General features: G+C 40.9%; 2 protein-coding genes across 2 annotated transcripts; one reads left to right on the forward strand and one right to left on the reverse strand.

Moving 5' to 3' along the window:
• Nucleotides 1-929: 929 nt before the first annotated feature.
• tmem200a (transmembrane protein 200A) lies at nucleotides 930-13448 on the reverse strand. The gene is made up of 5 exons (XM_029496706.1): nucleotides 12834-13448; nucleotides 4711-4848; nucleotides 4242-4540; nucleotides 3995-4158; nucleotides 930-3594 (listed from the first exon to the last, which is right to left on the reverse strand). The coding sequence occupies exons 2-5, from the start codon at nucleotides 4839-4841 to the stop codon at nucleotides 2494-2496; spliced, it is 1695 nt and encodes a 564-aa protein (XP_029352566.1). The 5' UTR covers nucleotides 4842-4848; nucleotides 12834-13448; the 3' UTR covers nucleotides 930-2493.
• A 3938-nt stretch (nucleotides 13449-17386) lies between these two features.
• On the forward strand, nucleotides 17387-21360 carry tmem244 (transmembrane protein 244). The gene is made up of 6 exons (XM_029496808.1): nucleotides 17387-17479; nucleotides 19718-19803; nucleotides 19888-19964; nucleotides 20544-20669; nucleotides 20961-21005; nucleotides 21251-21360. The coding sequence occupies exons 1-6, from the start codon at nucleotides 17387-17389 to the stop codon at nucleotides 21346-21348; spliced, it is 525 nt and encodes a 174-aa protein (XP_029352668.1). The 3' UTR covers nucleotides 21349-21360.
• Nucleotides 21361-21363: the final 3 nt, after the last annotated feature.

Below are 21363 nucleotides of genomic sequence, written 5' to 3' on the forward strand. Positions count from 1 at the left end.
GACATTGAGACTTGGGCCTGTCTAAGAAGCAGTGATTTCATTCAGTTCCTTTCACAGGTCGTCTCTCTGTCTGTCTAGTTTGACCTTGAAGGGACCTTCAGAGAAACAACTGGTCAAAGACTGGTTTGTGATTGAAACTGTAAAGGGTGTTGGGTCACAATTGTCCTGCTTGCGTATTTTTTTAATGACAGAGGATGGTGTGTAGAGAAAGACAAAAGGTCAAGGCTGCAACCTAATGTTTCCTGGCAACGAGAGGGAGATGAGAGCTTCACCCTTCAGCTGACGGCGGAATTATTGTTTCATAAATATTTTTACTAAATTCTTGAAGTAGCAGCCTATAACAAAGACATTGAAAGGAAACGCTGCCCAGGATCCGGTAATTTTAGTGTAATATTAATTTGATGTGGCATCATCTATCTCTGCAGACTAAATATATTTCCTGCCATCAGAAAGGGTTAGGATGATCATCTGTTCCCTCGGTAACACAGACAGAGACAGCATCATGAGCCTTGCTTTTGAAATGCATTGTAAGCATGTATATGTCCCAGTGTGTGTGTGTGTGAATAATTATGTGTGTCTATATTTGCATTTGAGGAGTAATATGGTGTGTGTGTGCATGTGTGTTTGTTTATCCCACAGAGCTACAGAGCTTTATGAGTCATCCAGACCTTTGCTTATTATTTTCTGTGTGGGAGACAAAAATAGAATAAGAAAGGAAAAAAGTAGAGAAAAATGAATTAGTGATTCATTTGTGTTTGTGTTCCGAGGTGTAGGGTCGGACTGCCTGAGTGCCACCTGTTGTTGCCTTGCACTGACCTCTGAGAAAGGAAAGGAGCTGTCTGTGAATCCAGGTAGAGGACTCATCCCTGTCCAAATACACTCATTCAGCCAAAATATGTTTCAGTGAAAATGCAGTTTATTTATAGAACAGGACAAAACGCACATTGACCCATGAACTGCTGTAGACAGGTTAATGAAGCTGTCTGATAAAATTCCTGTATTACTGAAAGAGGAATCGTCTTTTTCAACACACATCAGGTTGGATTTCAAACTATGAAGATGTGTTACTCGTCACATGTCTCACGTTAAAGGTAAATATTCCCAACAACATTTAAAGATGTGTTCAACTTGACAGCGAAACATAGCCAATGAATATGGAGGCATCTTATTGACTCAGATGTATCTTAATGCATTGATAAGACGTTGTGATGCTCACCGCCTGAATTCCTGAACCTAAAGCCGTAAAAGACTGAACAAAGCTACACACGAGCTGTGACAGGAGCAGCATGGCTGATGTGTCATTGAGTATGTGTGTACATAAGCGAGTTATTGTCGGCTCAGTGCAGTCTCACTACACCATTGGCAGTTTCATCGCAGTCTCACATAGTGTCACACAGAGCCGACGATCTGCATTCAGTCAGCTGTTTGACTCACAGATCAAACTCAGATACCTCTGATTCTTTATGCTTTTGATTTCATCAGCTAGAGGTTAGAAATAGTTGGCAATTTTGACGTGTTGTTTAGAGTGCTGGTGTGTTCACGGGAAAACCTTTACTCACAAACCTTATAAGGTTTCCGGTCTACACATATACAATTATTAGGGTTTCTACTGATTTATACTACTGGTTTATCAATAAGCAAAAAATAAATAGAAACACAATATCCTGAGTGAAGTCAATTAAGATCTTTTCTAGTGAGAAATAAGCTTGCTACTTCTATTTTTCAGCAATGGATGTACAAAACCTTTTACTAAAATTCTGGACAAATGGCAGTGACATTGTGACCTTGGGGCAACACAGACTCTGTTATTGTATTTTGCTCTATTTCAGCTTAATTCAACTGTTGGTCTGTTGTCTCTTGACATTGGAATAGCTTTTGTCTTACTTTGTGCCTTAGTATGATCCAGTCTCTACACCTACTACAGTCCGAGGATCAGACAAATACAGTATAGTAAGTTCTTCTAATATTAATGTGGTCTTGCTCATTTTTCACGTTGGGCACAGACTGTGTTATAAAAGGCTGACCTTTATGTCACAGAGGAAAGTTAGTCATAGTGCTTTCAATGTGTCCTTGATTTCACCAGCAGCTACTGGAAAGACACTCTGCCACACAAAAGCAAGTTTCAAAGCCTGCTGCATGAACAGTGCTGATCCTCAGGCCTTATCTCACGGTTGAGATCCTGTTCTTACTATTTTTTTTATATAAAGGAGAATGACAATGTTAGGTGATTTATTTCTGTTCTTCCCTGCATGGAAATGTTTCCTCCACAGAGGTCAGGTAGCTCTGGGTCAGCTGCAGAGGAGCACCTCTGGACCTCGGACAGGAGGCCCAAATCTTTTTCTGTGCAAGATAGTCCACTAGAGTGACTACTCTGCAGTCTGCTTCACAAAATGTGTTTTTGAAAGCACATTGTGGTTTTCTCTCCCCAGGGTACAGGGTACACTCATACTGGCTGAAGAGTAATTTACACAGCAGGACAACACGTCGGAACAATCAGAATCGAGTCTCAGAGCTGCCTCTTTTCAGCGTGTTGCTGTTGAACTCATCGTGCTCAAAGCTCAGATTATTGTGCGACCTCGATATCATTAGCAGCTTCTCGCGCTTGCTGTAGTCACGCCTCGCCGTCACAGCCAGTGATACGTCCAGCAGCCGCTCCCCTTGCTCCTCCCTGTCCTCCAGCCGCATGTAGCCTTTGCTGCTGCCCCGGTTGCCACTGCTGCTGCGGCTGCTGTTGCTACGGTCGAGGCGGGGCCAGCTGGGGTGCTTCCGCTGCTCGGGACGCACGCTGAGCATGCAGGGCCCCCGCTCCAGGTCCAGAGATTTGGAGTGGCTGCTGAGTATGTGCAGAGAAGAGTTGGAGCCAAAGTCGCTCTTTGCTGCTCCTGGGGACAGCCAGCAGCCTGAGGTAGAGGAGGGAGTGGGGGAGAGGGAAGAAGAGGAGACAGAGGAGCAGTGGGAGGAGGAGGAGGCAGAGTTACTCCGGTGTAAGCTCGGCGGTTTGGAGGCCTTTGCGACAGACGCTACAGGGACGGCCAGAGACTCCATGGAGCTCAGCGGCTGCGACCTGGCTCCGTCTCTTCTCTCTCCTCCTCTGTCCTCTTCAGTAATAACCTCCATCTCCGGTTCATCAATAACGCAGTTGTTGAGTTTAATAACGGGCAGAGTGAATGCAGAGATAGAGGAGGAGACAATAGAGCGAGCATGGTGTCCGCCTTTCTCCCCATCTCCGTCCACTGACCACTGATGTTGAATTGAATCCTGGTGAGCGAGCCCAAGCCCGGGGCCACAAAAGGGTCGATCTTTGTAGAGCGGCCCCAGCAACCCTGCAAAGCTGCAATCCAACTTAGCCTGCTCTCTGTGTCTGTGAAAGTCCTCATCTCCCAGCAGCACCTCCTCCTCTGTAGAGACGCCCCCAGCACTGGCCCCTGCCCGAGAGGAGAAGGCCAGGAGAGAGTTGCTGGCAGCTCCAAAGGCTCGTAGATCCCCAACCTCCCTTGCATAGGTGCTGTTGCGGTGATGCTGTTGTTTCTGCTCTCTCTGCCTGAGGCGGTGAATGTCAATCACTGTGGAGTACATGTCTCTCATATGGATTATCTGATGCAGAGAAAAAATATCTATTATTAGCGGCAATAACATCCATCTTACTTGGCCGAAAATCTAACACTCAATCATAACTAGTTGTTGTTCAACACTTTTGTTTTTGCAGTTTGTTTCTCACGTGGATTACCTGGAAGGGAGTAAGTGGAAATAAATTGAATGAAGGAAGCGAAGAAAAGGACATGAGAACAGAGGAGGCCAGGGATAACCTGATCTGCGCATTAGTTATGTGCATGAATATGGAAAATTGCATTGTCAGCTACTCAATTTATAAGGAGTGGGGGAGAAGAGAATGAGAGCATAACGGAAAGGAAAGGAAAAGAAAGGAGACTTGATCTCTTCACGTCCACTTGGACACAAAGGCCTGTTCCGGTATGTGTGAGTATTTTTATCATACCTTTGTCTCTCTGTCTCTGTTTTCATGTAGTATGGCATTAGCACAGATGAAGATGAAAATCCCAATTCCCATGGTGAAAGGCCCGAGCATCTTCATCCTATCAGAGTGACGATGCTGCTCCAGAAACCGTGTCAGAGCGCCGCCGGGACGCTTGGAGGACGCACCTACAGGTACATGACATGGAGTGTTTGAGCAGCTTCATACTGAGAGAGCAAACCAGAATCCGATCAAGCTGTTGTTTCCTTACCTTGTAATTTATGGCTCGCGCTGGAGTTCGCCACTTCACCGTCTGTGACAGAAATCTTAGCTCCATTTTCCCCACTTGTGGAAGATGTTTTTTCTCCTCCAGCAGTTTCTGTCTTAGATCCTCCTCCAGGCACCGTTTTGTCCGAGGGCATGGTTTCACTGTGCGGCCAGTAGCCCAGTGTTGCCATGCCAATCCCTATAACTAAAATGACCAGTCCCAGCAGGAGGAAAAACCCAGAGGCAGAGTACAAGCGGAGCCTGCCACGGACCACCACCACGTCGGTACGTCGCTTTCTCTTTCTAAATGGAGTGTGCAAAAAAAAAAATAAAAAAAAGATGGTTGATTGTTTCTGGAGGAATGCTTACTGACAGGAATATTATTGATCACATTAAAAGCAATTTATCTCACAAATCAGCTAGAAGCAAAAGTGTAAAAAGTTTGAATTGGTTAACAGAAATCAGTAGATCACCTGGGGGCCTCCTCTGGGGTGGGGTTTCCCACGCCTGGGGATATCGGCGGTATGGGTCGGTGCTGAGAGCGGGCGGAGTCTTGGCGTTTTAGCTTGGCCAAGCCTGTTAGCACACCTGCTGCTGCAGTCATACTTAACCTGCAGGCGGACAAGCAGGCGCGTTAATGATAAGTTGAAAATGGGGAAGGTGAGCTGTGAGTGCGTTTGTGCTGGTTCCTGTGGTCTTTTCCACGCAAAAAGATCCAACTCGTCAAAAAACAGCTACACATACATTCACATGCATTTCTCATAGCCAAAGTCTCCCACATGAATATAGGAGGTGAAAACACTTTATATTCTTCTCCCACCAACAAGCAGATGGATCTCAGCTCTGTTTAGTCTTGTTTTGTGCATGTCACAACACTTACAGCAGTGGACAAACTTTTTTTTAACCCTTTACACATGTTCATAGGGTAAGTGATAGTGATACAGGTATTGTTGCTGTGAAACTGGAAATACAGAGCTGAAGTTCAGTAAATTCTAATGAATCACAGTCGCTCACCAGCTACTCAGATGTCTATTAATAGGTACTAAAAGGAGGCGGTCTTAAAACAAACATTTGGGTTTAAATGACTGTTAATCTGCACACATTAGCATTGTCCTGTTCAGTATTAAGAGGATTAAATAGCCTATTTTACAAGTTGGTGAATATGAACGGAGATACAAAGTGCTCCTCTTCAAAGTAGTTTCACAGCTACAGGTTGATATATTTGCTTTGCAATCATGTGTCAATGTCACTTCAGTACAGCTGAACAACAACAACCAATGCCTAGCTGTTCATCCTTCATGTTATTTTTTTACATATTCTAGAGTTGTAAAACAGTTTTGAATCTCTGCTGCCGCTTAAATGTTGTTAACCGGCAGCATTGTTGCAGGAAGGAGATTCATGAAGGTCGGAAGGCTCAATTTATGGGTTTAGTCTTGAATCTTAAATTGGACTGCGATGCATTAATATTAGAGAGAATATAATTGCAAGACATTTTTGTGCTGGTGAAGAATTAGCCTCAGTGAAAGCAGGATATGATTTCCAGTTTTTCTGCACAGTGTGCCAGTTTGTGTGTACGTGAGCATGCCTGCGTATATCAAGAGGAAATAACAGACAGCATGGGAATGTGAACACACCCGTGACCTCCGTCTGCCTAATTTTTACATTTCTCTCTTTCCTCTCTTGTCCATTCTCATAGTCACTCCCACAGTCTGTCCACTAATACTTTCTGGTTATGACCTGAATTAAATTTCTCCTTGCTTTCTTTTTCTCCACCCCAGCTTACTCATTTTATCTCTTTCTGTTTATCACTTACTTTTCCTCAGCCCTCTGTCCTCCTAAATCTATTTTTAATCTGTCTAATTTTAATATTTTTCTATTTGATCTTCTCTCTCACTTACTTCTGTCCTTTTCATCTTTATCTCTAGTAGTCTACTTTAAGATTCAAAGCCAGGCAAAGCTTTTAAAGTAACATCAGATATTCTCCTGTCCACGTCTTTCTCACATTGTAATCAAATTTTCATGTCAATCACCTTGTTGGTAACACTGCTGAAGGAAGCTGCTGTACCAAAAATGGTGAATCACACAAGGACAAACACTACCAGCCTCTTTACTCTGATTTCCCTGCACTGCCGCTCACTCTGTCTCTCTCTACTTGATCTCTCCTTACGCTCCTTAGTGTGCATCAGACAGGAACCCACACAATGTTTCAAAAGCAGCAGAAAAGATTTCCTCCGTTTGCTGAAAGTGGAGAAAGGCATGGATGGGAGAATGAGGTGGAAAGGAGACAGGGATGACAAAAAACATGAGAGGAAAAAGACGGAGGGGGACGTAGAAGCAGATATTTACAACAGTGCGTCTACCTGGGTGCAACACTGAGTCATAACTGGAAACTGAAGCTTACACAAAAACTGAACACCACAAAAAAAAAAAAAAAAAAAAGATGAAGGTGGGTATGAGGAGGAGAAACAGAGTTTGAAAGAGGACAAAAAGGCATACTTAAGGGAAATGAAAATGTTTTTTCCATAGCCTAGAGGAAGAAAATAAAAATATGTCTGTATTCATAATTTTAATAAGGCTTATGTTATAAACAACTGGAGCACAGACAAGTAAGCACTGTCCCAACACACCAACAGGCTAATGAGAAGCCACTCAGGCTCCGGCACAGCAAGACCACATGAAGCTCCATATATGCTTGTTCATACTGTATCCAAACCTCATTTTGTATACATGATGAAATCCCTCAGTGAGTGTGTGTGTGTGTGTGTGTGTTTTAGTCTGTGGACAGAAAATCTGCTGTTTTCTTTTTCTTGGTGAAATTATCACGTTAATCAAATAGTGACACTTTATGAATATTAATATTATTTTCCCAATTACCGTCAGATAAAATTTATAAATAATGTAAAATTCACTGCTCCATTTTCCATTTCACTGCCTTTATTAACATTTTTCTAAATTAGTGCTCAATGAATAATGAATCAGATTCTGTGTGATCACCTTAACTATGACTAAATTGCTTCTGATGTTTGTCAGTGCCTACACAATGTCAGGGAGGAAAATTATTAACACCGTTTAACTGAGCTCATCCTTCAGGGAGCAGATTCACTCTCCTAAAGGTGACATTTTCACCTTTACTAACATGAGTTACTTGATTTTAAATAAATAAAAAAAAAACCAAACAATCCCCAACACATCAGCTGAGATGTGGCACTTCCTGTGAAACTGCTTTGCATGTGCTCTGTGCAGGAGATGCCTTTTGTAGCGTGATAACGACAAGTTATCTAATCTATAGGAGATGCCACATGATTCATTGTCCCTATAGCAACGACATGTGCCGCTGCTAGGTGATACGTTTCTATAGCAACTACCAGATGTGCGCACAGGAATGACAGGTACTGTAAATCATTTGGACTGTGTCCTGTCAATATAGAGTTATTTCCCATTGTCCCATATATTCGTTAACGCTATATTTCTATGTGTATGTTCAAATGATCGGCAAAGACTAACGTAAATGTCTGACCATATGTCCTTACCAACTATTTAGGAGGTGAAATGCCAGCATGCATACAGACTTGGGGGAACTGGGAAGCATGAAGGAATAAGAGAAGGAGATGGTGAAATGGAGACACCAAAGATGAAGCCAGAGGGTGAGAGCAACCGAGAGCTTGGCATGAAAGGCGCAAAAAAAAGATACCTGCCTTTTTGTACAGGGTGTTAATTACATCTTGTTTATGTGATTTGTGCTAAAGCACTCCAGTTCTGCTATCTCAAGCCCCGCACACCAAAGGAAGAGAGTGGAGGAGAACAAGGCAGTTGGTGCAGACAGAGAAAAAGAGAAGGCTTGAGTGATGTGGGAGTGAATATGCAAGAAAATCAGGAAAAGTCAGGTAGAGGGAGAGGAAAGGAGCTTTGATCTGAAAGTTTTTGGTGTTTTTGCTTTTTTTTTTCTTTTTTTTTAACTCTAGAAGTAGACAGAGAAAAAGTTTGCCTCTAATGAGTCCCTCCACTGAGCTGTGTGCAAACACGTCATGGAGAAAGACATTGAATACGGACACAGATGGCGTAAGAAGGAAAACAGCAAGGAGCGATGTCATGAGGAAGAAATGAGCACCAAGATAAAAATGGAGGCTGCAGAAAGAGAAAAATTGGCATCCATTACACTAGGTCTCCCATTACAGTTAAAGTGGGTCATGTGTTTTTGTTTCTGTGTTGTATAAACTGCTCTGGCAACATTAACCCAGGTCAATCTTTTATTGTATTATTTATTATTATTTTTAAAAACATCATATCATTTTATTTTGTTGTTTTTTTTCTCCTGATCTGTATTATAATGGGGAGAGAGACAGGCCACCCGCTGTTGCATTTGAGGTCTTCTGCTTTAATATCATAGAGCTGAGAGTCAAACATGGAAACTACTGTCAAAACAATATTCCTAAAGTCTCAGTATTTTTAGAAAAAAATTGAAATTTGGCAAACTTTCGGTGCAGTTTACTTCTTGCTCTTCTCCTTAGATTGATAGGGAACACGGCGAGTTGAACTTTTTTACAACCAGTTCTTGACACCCCTTTTACCTTCAAGTACTATAAAGTGCTTTAATGCCCAGTTCAGACTTAACCTCATTTCAAACTACACCCACAACACACTCAGGCACAGAATTACAAAAGCAGTTCAGGTTGGAGAAAAAGAAGAGAACAGCTTCATGGACTCACCTCATTTGATAGAAGGGAGAAATATTGAAATGTTTCACTTTTTGGCATTTGAAATCACAAAAGAGGTATTCATAACTCTGCCTATAGTATAGTATAGCATACATTCTAATATATTATTTCCAAGTATAAGATAAAGTCTTAAAATCCGTGTTAAAGGATCAGACTATTGTTTTTTCATGTTTTGCTACATTAACTGCAAACTGCTTCACTTAAATCACGTTAAGTACTTTATCAAATGAGCGCTGGGAGGAAATGAAATTACAATCAGAGACAGAAACCCACTTAGTGGTTCTCTCCAGGAGCCATTAACCTATATCGGCATAAGACTTTCAAATGATCCTTTATATAATGCCTGTGTTTGCTTTTCTGATTCCTGGGTTTTATTTTTCTGACAATATTGCTCACAGATGTGATGTTTCTTGGCAGCTGCATCTCAGCTGTTGGATGTCCATAATGAAGCTTCCATAAACACACTAACATGGATGAATATTCAAAACAGACCCTGCAGAAATTGTCTTTTTCCATAATGACAGCAGACGCGAGGAACATGTCCTTACTGCGAGGGATTATATAAGGAATGCTATTTTTCTAAGAAATGACTTGAAACCTGGAAGGCCTCATGGCTGGTTAAATAGTTTTTTGCTCAGCAGGTACTTTTAGTACAAAATAGTCCTATGTGACGATGAATATGATTCCTTTAAGAAGGTTATTCTGCTTTACCAGGTAGTATGTGTGAGGAAGGTGAATCAGGGAGATGGAATGACACGTGAGACAAAGCTGTGAGAATGGTTGACACATGGCATGACCTACAGCAGGAAAAGACTCACCGCCTGTTTTAGTCATTTACTCTATTTATCTGTACTTACTCAGAAAAGACAATATTTCACAGGCTGGGAATCAAAAATGTCCCAAAATCCCCTCCTCTGCCTGCTGAATTGTAGATTTTGTTGCTTTCCTTTTTTGTGTTGTGTTGTGGGATATGCCATATTCCTATTGTATTTTGTTTGGCAGACGCTTACAGGTTAAATGAAAGTAAGGCCCAGATCTCCCTGACTTTTTGGTATTGCCAAAAAAAAGAAGAAAAAAAAGGCCACAGTGCAGTGTAAATATTTCCTCTCCACAATCTCTTCACTTGTCACGTTGGCAATGAAAACCTTGTATTTTGGAATCTACAGTCTTACATTATTTAACAGACCAAACTTAAAACTCTGCACAAACTGTACTTTCAGAGACAAAAGCCGCTAAGCTGTAAAATGATTAATATGCAGGCACAGATGTTTTCAGTTATTCTGGTAGATTATGCTACCTTCGTATAGAATGGGCTGGATGGTAAATGTTAACGTGTGCTAAGTCATGTCATTAGCAGATGGATGTCGGAGCTTTAGATTTACCAGGAAACCCAACTTTTATAGTGATAACTATGACTCAGATGTTGATTAACATATTCTGGTAACAATATGGCAATAGTCCTGCTCTCAGGGTGAAGGTGGGGGTGCCATGCCAGGAGTTACATAAGGTGCCCGAACTCCATGTAACATAGGGAGTGAAAAATTGTAAGACCCCCCCCGCCCCCAGCATTGCTGCTTGTCATGAACAGACTGCCATTTGGTTTGTGAGATTAAAAGGTGTTTCATGTTCCTTTTTATTTGATCACAAGTTCGTTAAGAAATTGGCTTTTGTTAAAGTAAAAAAAAAAGACCTGACGGATTAAATGAGCATTGAAAACACAGAGCAGATCGAGGAGGAGGAATTTTTATCTAAGTTAGAAAAAAAAAATGAAGGAAAAATCAAAGAGTAAACAGATAGCGAGTGTGTGTTTGTGCATCGCTTTACTCCTACAGACTCACTGTCAGGGGTGAGTCATCTGTCTGGAGAATATGTCGCTTTGCATTTTACTGCTGACCTTTTGGCAGTGCCTTTTTAAAGAAAAGCAGTGGAGTGTCAAATCCAAAACCATCCTCACCATCCTGTTTGTTCTTTTCCTCCTCATTATGTTGATGATACACTACCTGTCAAAAGTTTGGACACATTTTCTCGTTCAAATGAATAGGAAAGTGTCTCCAAACATTTGACTTGTAGTGTAGATCCTGCTCTTTCTAATCTCACCACCCTCATTTTAAATCAGCGTAATTGCCTTTTGTGATAAATTCAGCTCCACTCAATTGAATTAAGTTTGGAATTGAATCATCGGATGCTCGGGTCAAACGTGTGCATGTGTGAGCCCCCTGTTGAGCTGACCAAAATGACTCATTCGGTCTACCCCATGGCTGCGACTGTCAGCCCATCACTCATACTCATGCTGAGGCACGAGGTTTCACCGACTGCCCTGCAGCACTGTTGCCCAGTGTGGACACCTGGGGCCTGTATTTGGGCCTCCACAGTTGAAGAAATAATTAAATTCTTCAAATTTTCTCATGTTCAAGAAGGTTGAAGCTTATTTATTACGGCTTTTAAAACACTCATTATGAATTCAGTCTTAAATGACAGAAAGTGGACTATTTTCCTCAGATGGTAGTCGCTGGATGAAATCTGGACTTGCACAGCTGTCTAAAAGGCATCTATTGAGTGACAAAAGCAACTGTTGACCTACTAGAGGGGCATTTAAACGGGATTATCCAGTTAGTGTGATATCTGTGAAGGAGGATTAGTCGATATATCGCGTGACTTCTTAAGTATTCTGAAACTGAACTCTGGTGCACAGCTCTGTAAAATATTTGGCAGAAAAAGATATTTCATTATGAGCCATTTGGCTCCATGAGTTATCCTAGTTTTTTAAACAGCACTCAAGGTGAGAGTTACTCCTGATTCATAGTGACAGAGCATCTGTTGTTAAAGCGCCACTTCACTGAAAATGTGTTTCACTTATTGTGGCTTTACTGGGATCTGTGACCTTCATGATGCAGAATGATTTTATTTCCTAGCAAATTTCTACTCTAGCAAGCTGCTTTCACATTCATCGGGCCTAGTGTTTAACATTTAACATTTGCATGAGGAGGATTTTGTGACTTCACAGCTGGAAGCCAATTATGGTCTAGTTATGCAACTTTGTGGATCCTGGCATGAGTGTGATGTGTAAAATTATAGTATTGAAGGAAAATACAGCAATAATTAGCTAGAGGACAAATGTGTCCAGCTATAAAACATTTACAGAACAAACACCAAACACCAATGGTTGTTTCCAGTCTATGGCTCATTTGAAAACCTCAAAAATGTTGGAGGCCTACATCGAACTCTGTAACTATACAGAGGCCAAACAATGTGTTGACAAGAATTAAACATTTAGGACAATTAGGTAAGAATTGTCAGTTTAACATCTCTCTCTTCGCTCTCTGACCTTTTAACTCTTCCTGTTGCTAACCAGCTGTTTTTTTGCATTTTGCTGCAGCAGCTGTTTCCATCTGACAAGTATATGATAAAGGTACAGTGAAAATGATTACCTTTGACCCATAGATGGATAGATAGATAGATAGATGGATTCTTTTCTAGGTTTATTGATCCCAAACTAGGCAATTCCTGTTACAGCAGCAAGCATGCTTTAAGTAAATGAAGTAAATATTGATATCGGGCTGTCATTGAAGAGTGATCACCTTAAGCTTGGCACAATATCAATCAGCCATTAAGTGAAACATGTGGTCGATATACAAATATGTAGGTCTTAACTAAACAATTCAAAGATGATATTGTTCAATAAAATGACACTAAAAACAATTACTGTAATTTTTATCACTAATGGAATCTGTTAGTGTCTGATGTTAAAGTTGTCTGTACATCAAATATTGAACTAAACCTAATTAAATATGGATGGAAATAAAGATATATATAAACTTGGATGGTTTCTCGGCGAGCATTGGGGGGGGGGTGGGGTGGCGGTCAGACAGATCAGGTCTTACCTTCTCTACAGCTGGGTTTGCACTGTCACTGTGCCTTCAGACATGGCGGGGGGTCAGGCTGTGACCTGGGAGGGAGTAAAAAGCCATCTTCCCACTTTGAAGGCTACTTCCACTGAGATGCCATGCCGGAGAAAATGGAGATGACAGCAGAAAGCTCCCATACAGAGAGCTGAGGAGGCAGCAGCGCGTCTTCGGCACAACCACGGGCTTCAGCGGAGACTCAGTGTTGACATTTCTATAGTCTGACAGGGTCAAATAGATAGACGTGTCTGTTTGGATGACTTTGTCCAACGGAGCACGTTTTACGCCACATGGATAGCCAGAGGTCGAACGACCAGGACGGCGAGACGCGCTTCTGTGGAAAATCCCTCAACACATTCCTCTTCTTTCAAGTCGTGATGCTTAAATACTCCTTGTTTCTTAAAATAAACAATAACAACAACACGAAATCCACTCTTCTCGTATCCCCCCCGCGTCCTTCAATGCGTAAAAGTCTCGCTATGTCGGTTTTCGCATCCAAAAACTTGTTTTCGCGTCAAGAAGAAAGGAAGAAAAAAAAAAGAAAAAGAGGCAGTAGTCTGGTGCTTTATAAAGATAAACAATGAGCTCTGGACATGAGCGTGTTTTTTATTCTGAGGCAGAGAGAGACGAGGCAGCTCAATCCAATTCCTCCAAAGCTCCTCTCCGCTTCTGGGAATGTCAGGCTTGCTGACATGAAAGTGTGGGAGAGCGAGAGAGAGAGAGAGAGATGATGAGGGGGGGGGGCTTGCATGCTTGCTAAGGAGGTAGTAGTTGCGTCTTCATGCATGTACATGGTGTGTGTTTGAAGCAGTGGAGGGACATAAGGCACTGTGCCATGCCTTACCTGCACCGATGATGAGGGGGAATCAAGAGGAAAGGTCTAATCTTTGTGATGTTCAACAAAGGTAAAAATGCATCAGCTTGGGAGGTTAACTGTGTTTCCCTAGGAGCGACCCGCAGGCGTACAAAGATGAGGAAATGAAGCACTCCTGCAGAAAAGAAGAAGCCAAACAAAATGTGTTGGCGTGTCTTCAGGCTGCAGGTTTTGGCACAGTTTATTCCCAAAGTGAGATGTACATCACATTCTCGTGTTTCCTTGTGTTTTGTCCAGCTTCTCTGTCTCCATACAGAGACAGCAAGGGCAGCAAAAATATTGCAGAAGTGTGGGCATGTGCTCATACCGCAAGTGATTCACTGAAAAGTACAGAAGCTGGGACAAGGTGAAGCGAATGGAAGACTGGCATGTTGGCAGAGCTGTTGAGCCTGAGCCATAAACTATGAGTTAATGTGCGTGTGTGCAAGCTAGATATAAGGAGACCATTATTTGTTCTGATGGAGATTAAACCGGGGAGAACTGAAACACCCCAAGGGCAACAGCACACATCTGAACGCACAAAAACACGCACTGAAACACTATCTTTATGGCATGCTGTTGGTCTCTCCCAATCCCAACCTTAAAATCTCAACCATGACATGTCTGACATTAACCCTGACCCTAACTCTTGCTATAGCAACCAAACAGACAATGACCCAGTGGAGTCCTCATGCATCAACACTTCATGGTAAAAGATTAGATCACAAATCTCATATCTTGACACAAAAAAAGCTGTAAAACGTCCCAGCAGTTAAGTTGAGGTTCATATTGATGTCATATCCTCAGTGCAGCAGTCAGTCAGTTGCTGTATTTACATTCCATAAATGATTGAAATGAAAACTTAGAGAAGGGCAGGGAAACAGGAGGGGAGGGAAGACAGAAAGCCAAGATGTGCAGAGCGTGCTGGAAAATGGGGAGGAAAAAACAAAGCCTTATATTGTTGACGGCCATATTTCTGGTTTACAAGACCACTTAGGAGTATGGGATTTGCAAAATGCTTTTCATGTCATAGGCTCCTTACTGTAAGCAGCTGTGGTCGAGAGTCTGCAGCTAAACGATTAAGCGGAAGCTGTAATTTAGAGGAAAGAGAGATTTTGGCAAAGATTTGAGGGAAAAGTGGGGGAGGGTGATGACCGGAGGAGGAAGCAGGCCAGCTGAAAAGAAGGGGATGTGTGGAGAAGGAGACAGAGGAGCAGAATTAGTTGTTTGGAGCACTTTTTGCTCATTTGAAAAGATAATTGACCAACCAGGGAAGCATTTATAGCCCATGGGAAGTTTTCACAGACTATTTCTGGTTAACTGATTGGAGAATTGTTTAATGTAGAAAGGAGCACATCAACAAAAATGGTTTAGGGCTGCAACTATGATCTATTAATTATTTGTTTTATAAAATGTCAGCAACTGGTAAAGATATTATCATTCTTGATTTATTGTCTATCCAGAAAATTGATTATGATGTTTTACTTTGCTGTAGCACAATGGACAGATTTCTGCAAACAAATGCAGAACAGATTTCCAAAGAATGAAAAAAAAAAACAAAAAAACAAAACAGATCAGTGTCTTCATTCCTCTGCCTCTATGGAGACAACAGAGATTGTTAAAACTCACTCCCGCGGCGTAAACACTCTCTAGATACAAGCAAGCTTTGTTGAATTGTCTCCATCAGTCCCATTTTTCAGATTCATATTAGGAATTGGTGTTACAAAGAGATATCTGCATGTTCTGCAGCTGTTTGATTTGTTTTAACCAAAGCATATGATCACTCCTATGATCACTCCTAAAGCTTGCGAACAAATGTGTGAAATGTGTTTAATTTCCTTAAACTGTATATAAAGCAAAGCGCAAAAATAACAATCTGTTTATTTATTGGGGAAGGTTATCTCCTCAACTTTATTAGCCGCGGACAGAGCTGGCCTGGCTCTTTCCATCTGTGTCCAGAATTTAAGCTAAGATTAGATAAATGGCTGCTGAGGGTAACTTCGTGAGCATCTAACCAAGAAAGATAATCCATACGCAAATGCTGAACTTTCCTTTTAATGCCATTTGTTGAATACGCACAAACTTGGCCGTGATTGGAGGCTTTCATGATTGCAGTTAAACAGAAGAAGGGAGGAAAATCACCATAGAAACACTGTTGGGTAATCAAAAGAATTGACTTCAAATTAAAACTAAACATTCACGTCATTTCTATCTGTCCTATATTTGATACACTCGGAGCTATAAAAAGACATGTATGTTGAGTTTCCACTGAGATTTACAGTAATAACAAGTATCACACTACACACACACACACAAACTATCATAGAGGGGAATTAATAGTTATGACGTCTCTTCTGCGCTGCATGTGACCCAGCTCCCCTCCTCTCCATCGCTATGGTGACAATGATGCAGGTTACATAGTATCTCACTCTCATACAACGCAATACACACATACACAGACACACACAGGCACACACACAGTGGTGCGCAGGCCGTGATGCTGAAGATTAGAGTTTCTCTAGCCATTTCTGGAGAGAAACCAGAAAGTTCAAACTGTCATCATGTCTGTATTAACTTGTCTCCATGGCTGTCTTCATCAATAGACTCCAGTTCCCCCCTCACCCCATTTATTCTTATTTTTATGAGGCAGATGATGGATAAACAGCAGACAGCTCTCAGCTTCACTTTCTTCCTTTCTGTTCTGTTTGAAAATAAACACGGTGGAAAATAATTTATCTCTGATATCAGAACGCTGCATTTGAATGGCACATCTTATCTGCTGCTGCCAGTCCTTTGCTTGCGGCTCTTATCTCCTGTCTCTCATTGCTGCACACTAAATTCTGTTCTCTGTGTTTGTGAAGTTGGGCTTCCACCTGCTGTTGATGTTAAGAACTGCCACACTACTGGTTGGTCACGACTCGCGGTGTTTTGATGAATGGAACAATTATTTTCATCAACGATTAAAAGCAGTTACTTTGGACAGTAAAGATGAAATATGTCAATAAAATGTTGTAAACTATGAAAGTTTTTCTTCACAAAGCATAAAATGTCTTAAATTTTTCCCATCAGACTAAAGATCAGTCTACTATCATATCCTGCAAAGCAAATAAAACAGTAAGTCTCTTCTCATTTGGGAAGCTGAGACAAGCAAATGTTTTTGTTTTTGCTTGAAACATGACTGAAAAAAATCAGATGCATATCATTTTGGCTGCAGATGAATTTTTTTTTTTTTTTTGATGGAGTCAGTCAGTCAACCGATCGCTTCAGCACTGCTCCACTGCTTTGGAAAGTTTAATTGAAGAGGGAGAAGCTGGTGAAGCAGGATGGAAGGAAGAGGAGAGATGCAGGGTGTGATGGGAGGGAGAAAGAAAAGCTGCAAAGATGGTAGGAAACGGTGGTAGAGATGTTCATTGATGTGACGGACGGATAGAACAAAGACGACAGTTACACCTCCTGAAATATTAAATCTCCAAGCTGGTTTTTTTCTTTTGGATCATGTACATGTAAGGCCCTTTATGCTCGAGTATGTACAACTTTATATCTTTTGGGATTTACTTGGTACTTAGTAGTAATCCCATTTCTTCTAATCCCCACACTCACCACCACCCCAACATCCTCTTTCACACACACACAAACACACATGTAGCCAACGTACTCTCATATAGACCAGCAGCTATTCATGTTGTTGGACTACTGCTGTCGTTGTTGTGGATTCACACTCATAAAACGCCATGGACCTTTCTCCCTCAAGCCTACACCCAGTGACACTTGGGTAAGGACAGAAATGTGCTATAGTAATCTGTTGTGGATGTATATAAGGAAGCAGAGGCTCAGAGAACAGGAAGACATCTATCAATATGTCTTCTAGAGCTGATAGGAACATTTATTATACTTTCTGTTTCCTTAGACTTTTAATATTAGAAACATAATTTACTCTATTATTTGAACACTGTGCCATATAACTTATTGGCTAATGTTAGTTAACATGCACTGTACTTTATCAGCTGCAGGCGGTTTTGTAAAACATGAAAGGCTATTTATTCCAGTTTTTCAGTCCTGTCATTTGAAATGTCTTCCTCATCATGGTTACAATCAGCATTTAACTTGATAATTTACCGGGTTAATGTTGTGTCTCAATTGTCTCAATTACTATCTGTTGTTTCTCATTTTTAAACATGGTTTTCAGTAATCAACCAAACCTCAACAGGGCTTTTGGGGATTCAAAATCCCTAACCTGGTTTCTTCTGTTTTTCTGTCTGTACTGAATATGATAAAAACACACTGGCGAGTTGGCTAAGGTGTTTAGCTGTCTCTGAGGGTATTACCGTGAGCTCAGCTACTTTTCTGCTTTCAGACACCCCCACTTCCTCAGGCTGTCTGGTCAGGGTATAAAAATAGATCCCATGTGCTTCCAATTGAGGTAGCCAAATGAAATTCAGGCCACAAGTGTATTGGTTTAAAAAGAAATCATTATCGATAATATCTCCCTCAGGATACAGACAAGAATTCCTGCACTGTTTTTTTCCCTTCCATCTTCCATTAATGTGGAGTAGGAGGCAATAAAGAAGTAGAGAAGAATTAAATTAAATTTGTTAATGCACATCAGTTTAACATGTGAGATCTCCACTTGACAAAGTCATTCATCACATATCTTCAAAATTAAATATGGCAGCCATTGAGTCTTGAGTCTACAAACATGCTATGCTCATTTTTGTCAAGCTGTAATTACATGCAGTGATGCTTTAAGTTAAATGTGTCAATTTACTTTCAGACAGATATTTAGCATTATTTGTGCAAAATATCTGCATCATAAACAAAATATGCAGCCAAAGCAGTGGAAAAATTAAAATGTGATGCTAGTTTCACTGTGGAGTCTTGAGAGAGACTCAATTTTACCTCAATTTTAAGTATAAACCAAATAATGATAGAAATAACACACTGTCCAAAAATTAAAGGCACAAAAGTCCCTCTGCATCACGATCATCATCCAGCAAGATCTTAACTCAAGTGCAATAGCTTTGGAGAAATGCTCAGTTTGCAGTTTGAGTGTTTTTATCTCATCGTACTCATCTGTCACAGGCGATGCTTGGTTTGTCCCAGCAGGGAAAGCACAGGTGTAAAGTAATGAGATTAACAGTCTCTCCATTCCATTAAGATTGGACAGTGAGCGACCATAAGGCAGAGTGAGGCAGCAGGCAGGGCCAATCATCAGGACACCTGACTGGAATGCAGCCCATAATTAATGTAATTAGTCCCACCAATGTTTGGCACACCTAAATGTCAGCTGCGGGCGTTGTGTAGCTCATTTCCTGTCAAGGCTGCAGGGAATCATCTATAGAAGGAGATTTTAGCAAGCAAGCCATCTCTGACTGTCAACTGTCATGTGTTGGTTTTCTAGATTACGGGAAAAAAAGAGAAAAAAGAGAAAATGGAGGAGAGAGTCAGTCTTGGGACACACGCAAGACATAAAATAATAGCCTATTTGATGTAACCAAATGCAGAATATTTCTATTTAGATTAAAAACAATAGCATAATGTTTGTATTAATCTTTCCATTTATTGCATTATTTCCTCTGTTTTTGTGTTATTGTGCTGTTTATTTACTATGATAAAACATTACCACGTGCTCCATGGAAGTTATTTCAAAAGCCTCAAGGCAAAGAATTTTATATTCACACTCATATTATCACACATGCAATTTCTTAATTCTTTTAAATCACAATAAGTGCAACATCTGTTTACTTTTAACAGTCAAATTAAGGGACTGTCATATAAAATGACCATGCAGTAAGACATAACAGGCTACAATTGAATAACACTCACTTAACACAAATCAGCACGTTAATTTATTGATGATGTGTACTACGAAAACCTCTGAACTGTAGGAAACCTGTTGCCTTTAAAACAGAGCAAGTCTTTGAAGAATTAAAAATCCCGGGAGCTCCTTATGAGCCCTTTTAGTAGAGTATAATGAAAAAATGTTTAATTTTATGTCCTCTCTTTTTCCCAGGTTGTCCTGCAGAATTTGTTGATGTGCATGGTGTGCTTCTACTCTCTCTACTACACTGTGGTCAGTCTCTGCATTGGACTGCTCAGGTACACTCACACAACTAACGTGCCTGACAAATTTGCTCTTGTTTGCTGTATTTGCATATCTTTATCATCTTGCCATGTCTGCAGGGTTCATGAGATCAACAGCTTGTTGGCTCCATTTGATTATACAACCCAACCATCATGGCAGAACCCCAAATACCTGGGTAAGTATCAGAGTTGACCTATAAATAGGAACATTTACTCAAGTGTTGTAAAATTTTACAACACTTAATGTTTACTTGAGTATAAGCCACTTTTTGCTTTGCCTTCACTACATTTAAGAACCAAGTATTGTACTTTTCACAAACAAAATGAATACAGTGGTGCTTATTTGGCAAATTCTAGCCTGACAAACAAAACAGTCTCACCTTAGTTATTCTATATTTAGCTGGCTGTTCTGATGATGATTGGAACAGATCAAAATCTGATCCTGTATTGTCTTGTGTTGAATGACAACACAGAGATGAGTGACTTGGATCCATGAAAGTCAGTCAGTAAATGACACGTCATGTAGGTTCATGGTTGAAAGTCCAAGCGATTCTGTGCATCCTTTACTCTAATTGCTAACATAGATTAATGATGACTGCAATCCATTTAAGTGTTTCAGCTCCAGATTGCTGATATAATACCTGCACTCTCTGTGAAAATCCAAATCCAAATTACAAATAAATGTAACATTAAACCTACAAAAAGAATGCAGGCAAAGTGCAACTTCAACATATGCTTTCCTCCCTTTTTTCCAGTTGGTGTAATTTCCACAGAAGTGACCTATGTTTTAGGAGGACTAGTGTTTGCCTGGATTGTCGAGGAATGGGTCTGGGATTATGCCATAACTGTCACATTGCTGCATGTTGCGATGACTGTGGCAGGTAGCACACATATACAGACGCACACACAAAGTGGATCAATAGAGCAGAACAGCTGATAGGATTGGTAGCTTGCTTATGTAACTGGATGAAGTGGCTGGAGTTCAAAGTTTATGGGCACATGCAGGCATTAGATATATCCATCACACACATTCACAATAATCATTATTAAACATTAAAGCTATGAACACCCCGTGTATGTGTGTGTGGATCTATTCCATTAACTTTATGGAAATTATTGTTTCTATTTTTAGTCTGTTACATTTAACACAGTTGTGTGTTGTGTGTTTACAGTGATGTCAGATTTCCCTTCAGCTGAGCACTGGTGGGTAGCTCTGGGTAAGTTTTATACTATATACTTTTTTACATATATATTTTCCTTTTCGTCATTCGGTCTGACATCTCATGTGCTTCATTCTCCAATCCTCTTTGAAGAACATGAAAATTCCACAAAAACTCCACAATCTATAACCCTCAACTCCTCTCTATCTGTCCAAGATACATATTTTTTTCCATACCACAAATCCATCTGCCGGTCTCCAAGCCTTCCTGTGATTGACTGATTAATCTCTCTGTCCCTGCAGGTTCAGGCCTGGTGATGATGATATTCGGGGGACAGCTCCTGGCCTACAAACTTTTCAGAAGCAACTTTGTCTATCCTGCTGAGCTGCAGAACTTCTAATGAACACAAAAGGAA

Source organism: Echeneis naucrates, chromosome 24, assembly GCF_900963305.1.
Source record: "Echeneis naucrates chromosome 24, fEcheNa1.1, whole genome shotgun sequence".
NCBI lineage: Eukaryota > Metazoa > Chordata > Actinopteri > Carangiformes > Echeneidae > Echeneis > Echeneis naucrates.

What these genes read in the sequence shown, in the direction of transcription:
- tmem200a (XM_029496706.1), bottom strand. Translation starts at nt 4,841, where the DNA reads ATGACTGCAGCAGCAGGTGTGCTAACAGGCTTGGCCAAGCTAAAACGC. An exon ending in CGCGAGCCATAAATTACAAG is followed by an intron (nt 4,159 to 4,241) that starts GTAAGGAAACAA and finishes ATGTACCTGTAG; the next exon opens with GTGCGTCCTCCAAGCGTCCC. An exon ending in ACAGAGACAGAGAGACAAAG is followed by an intron (nt 3,595 to 3,994) that starts GTATGATAAAAA and finishes TCTCTGCATCAG; the next exon opens with ATAATCCATATGAGAGACAT.
- tmem244 (XM_029496808.1), top strand. Translation starts at nt 17,387, where the DNA reads ATGTTGTTGGACTACTGCTGTCGTTGTTGTGGATTCACACTCATAAAA. An exon ending in CTCTGCATTGGACTGCTCAG is followed by an intron (nt 19,804 to 19,887) that starts GTACACTCACAC and finishes CCATGTCTGCAG; the next exon opens with GGTTCATGAGATCAACAGCT. An exon ending in TGTTGCGATGACTGTGGCAG is followed by an intron (nt 20,670 to 20,960) that starts GTAGCACACATA and finishes GTGTGTTTACAG; the next exon opens with TGATGTCAGATTTCCCTTCA.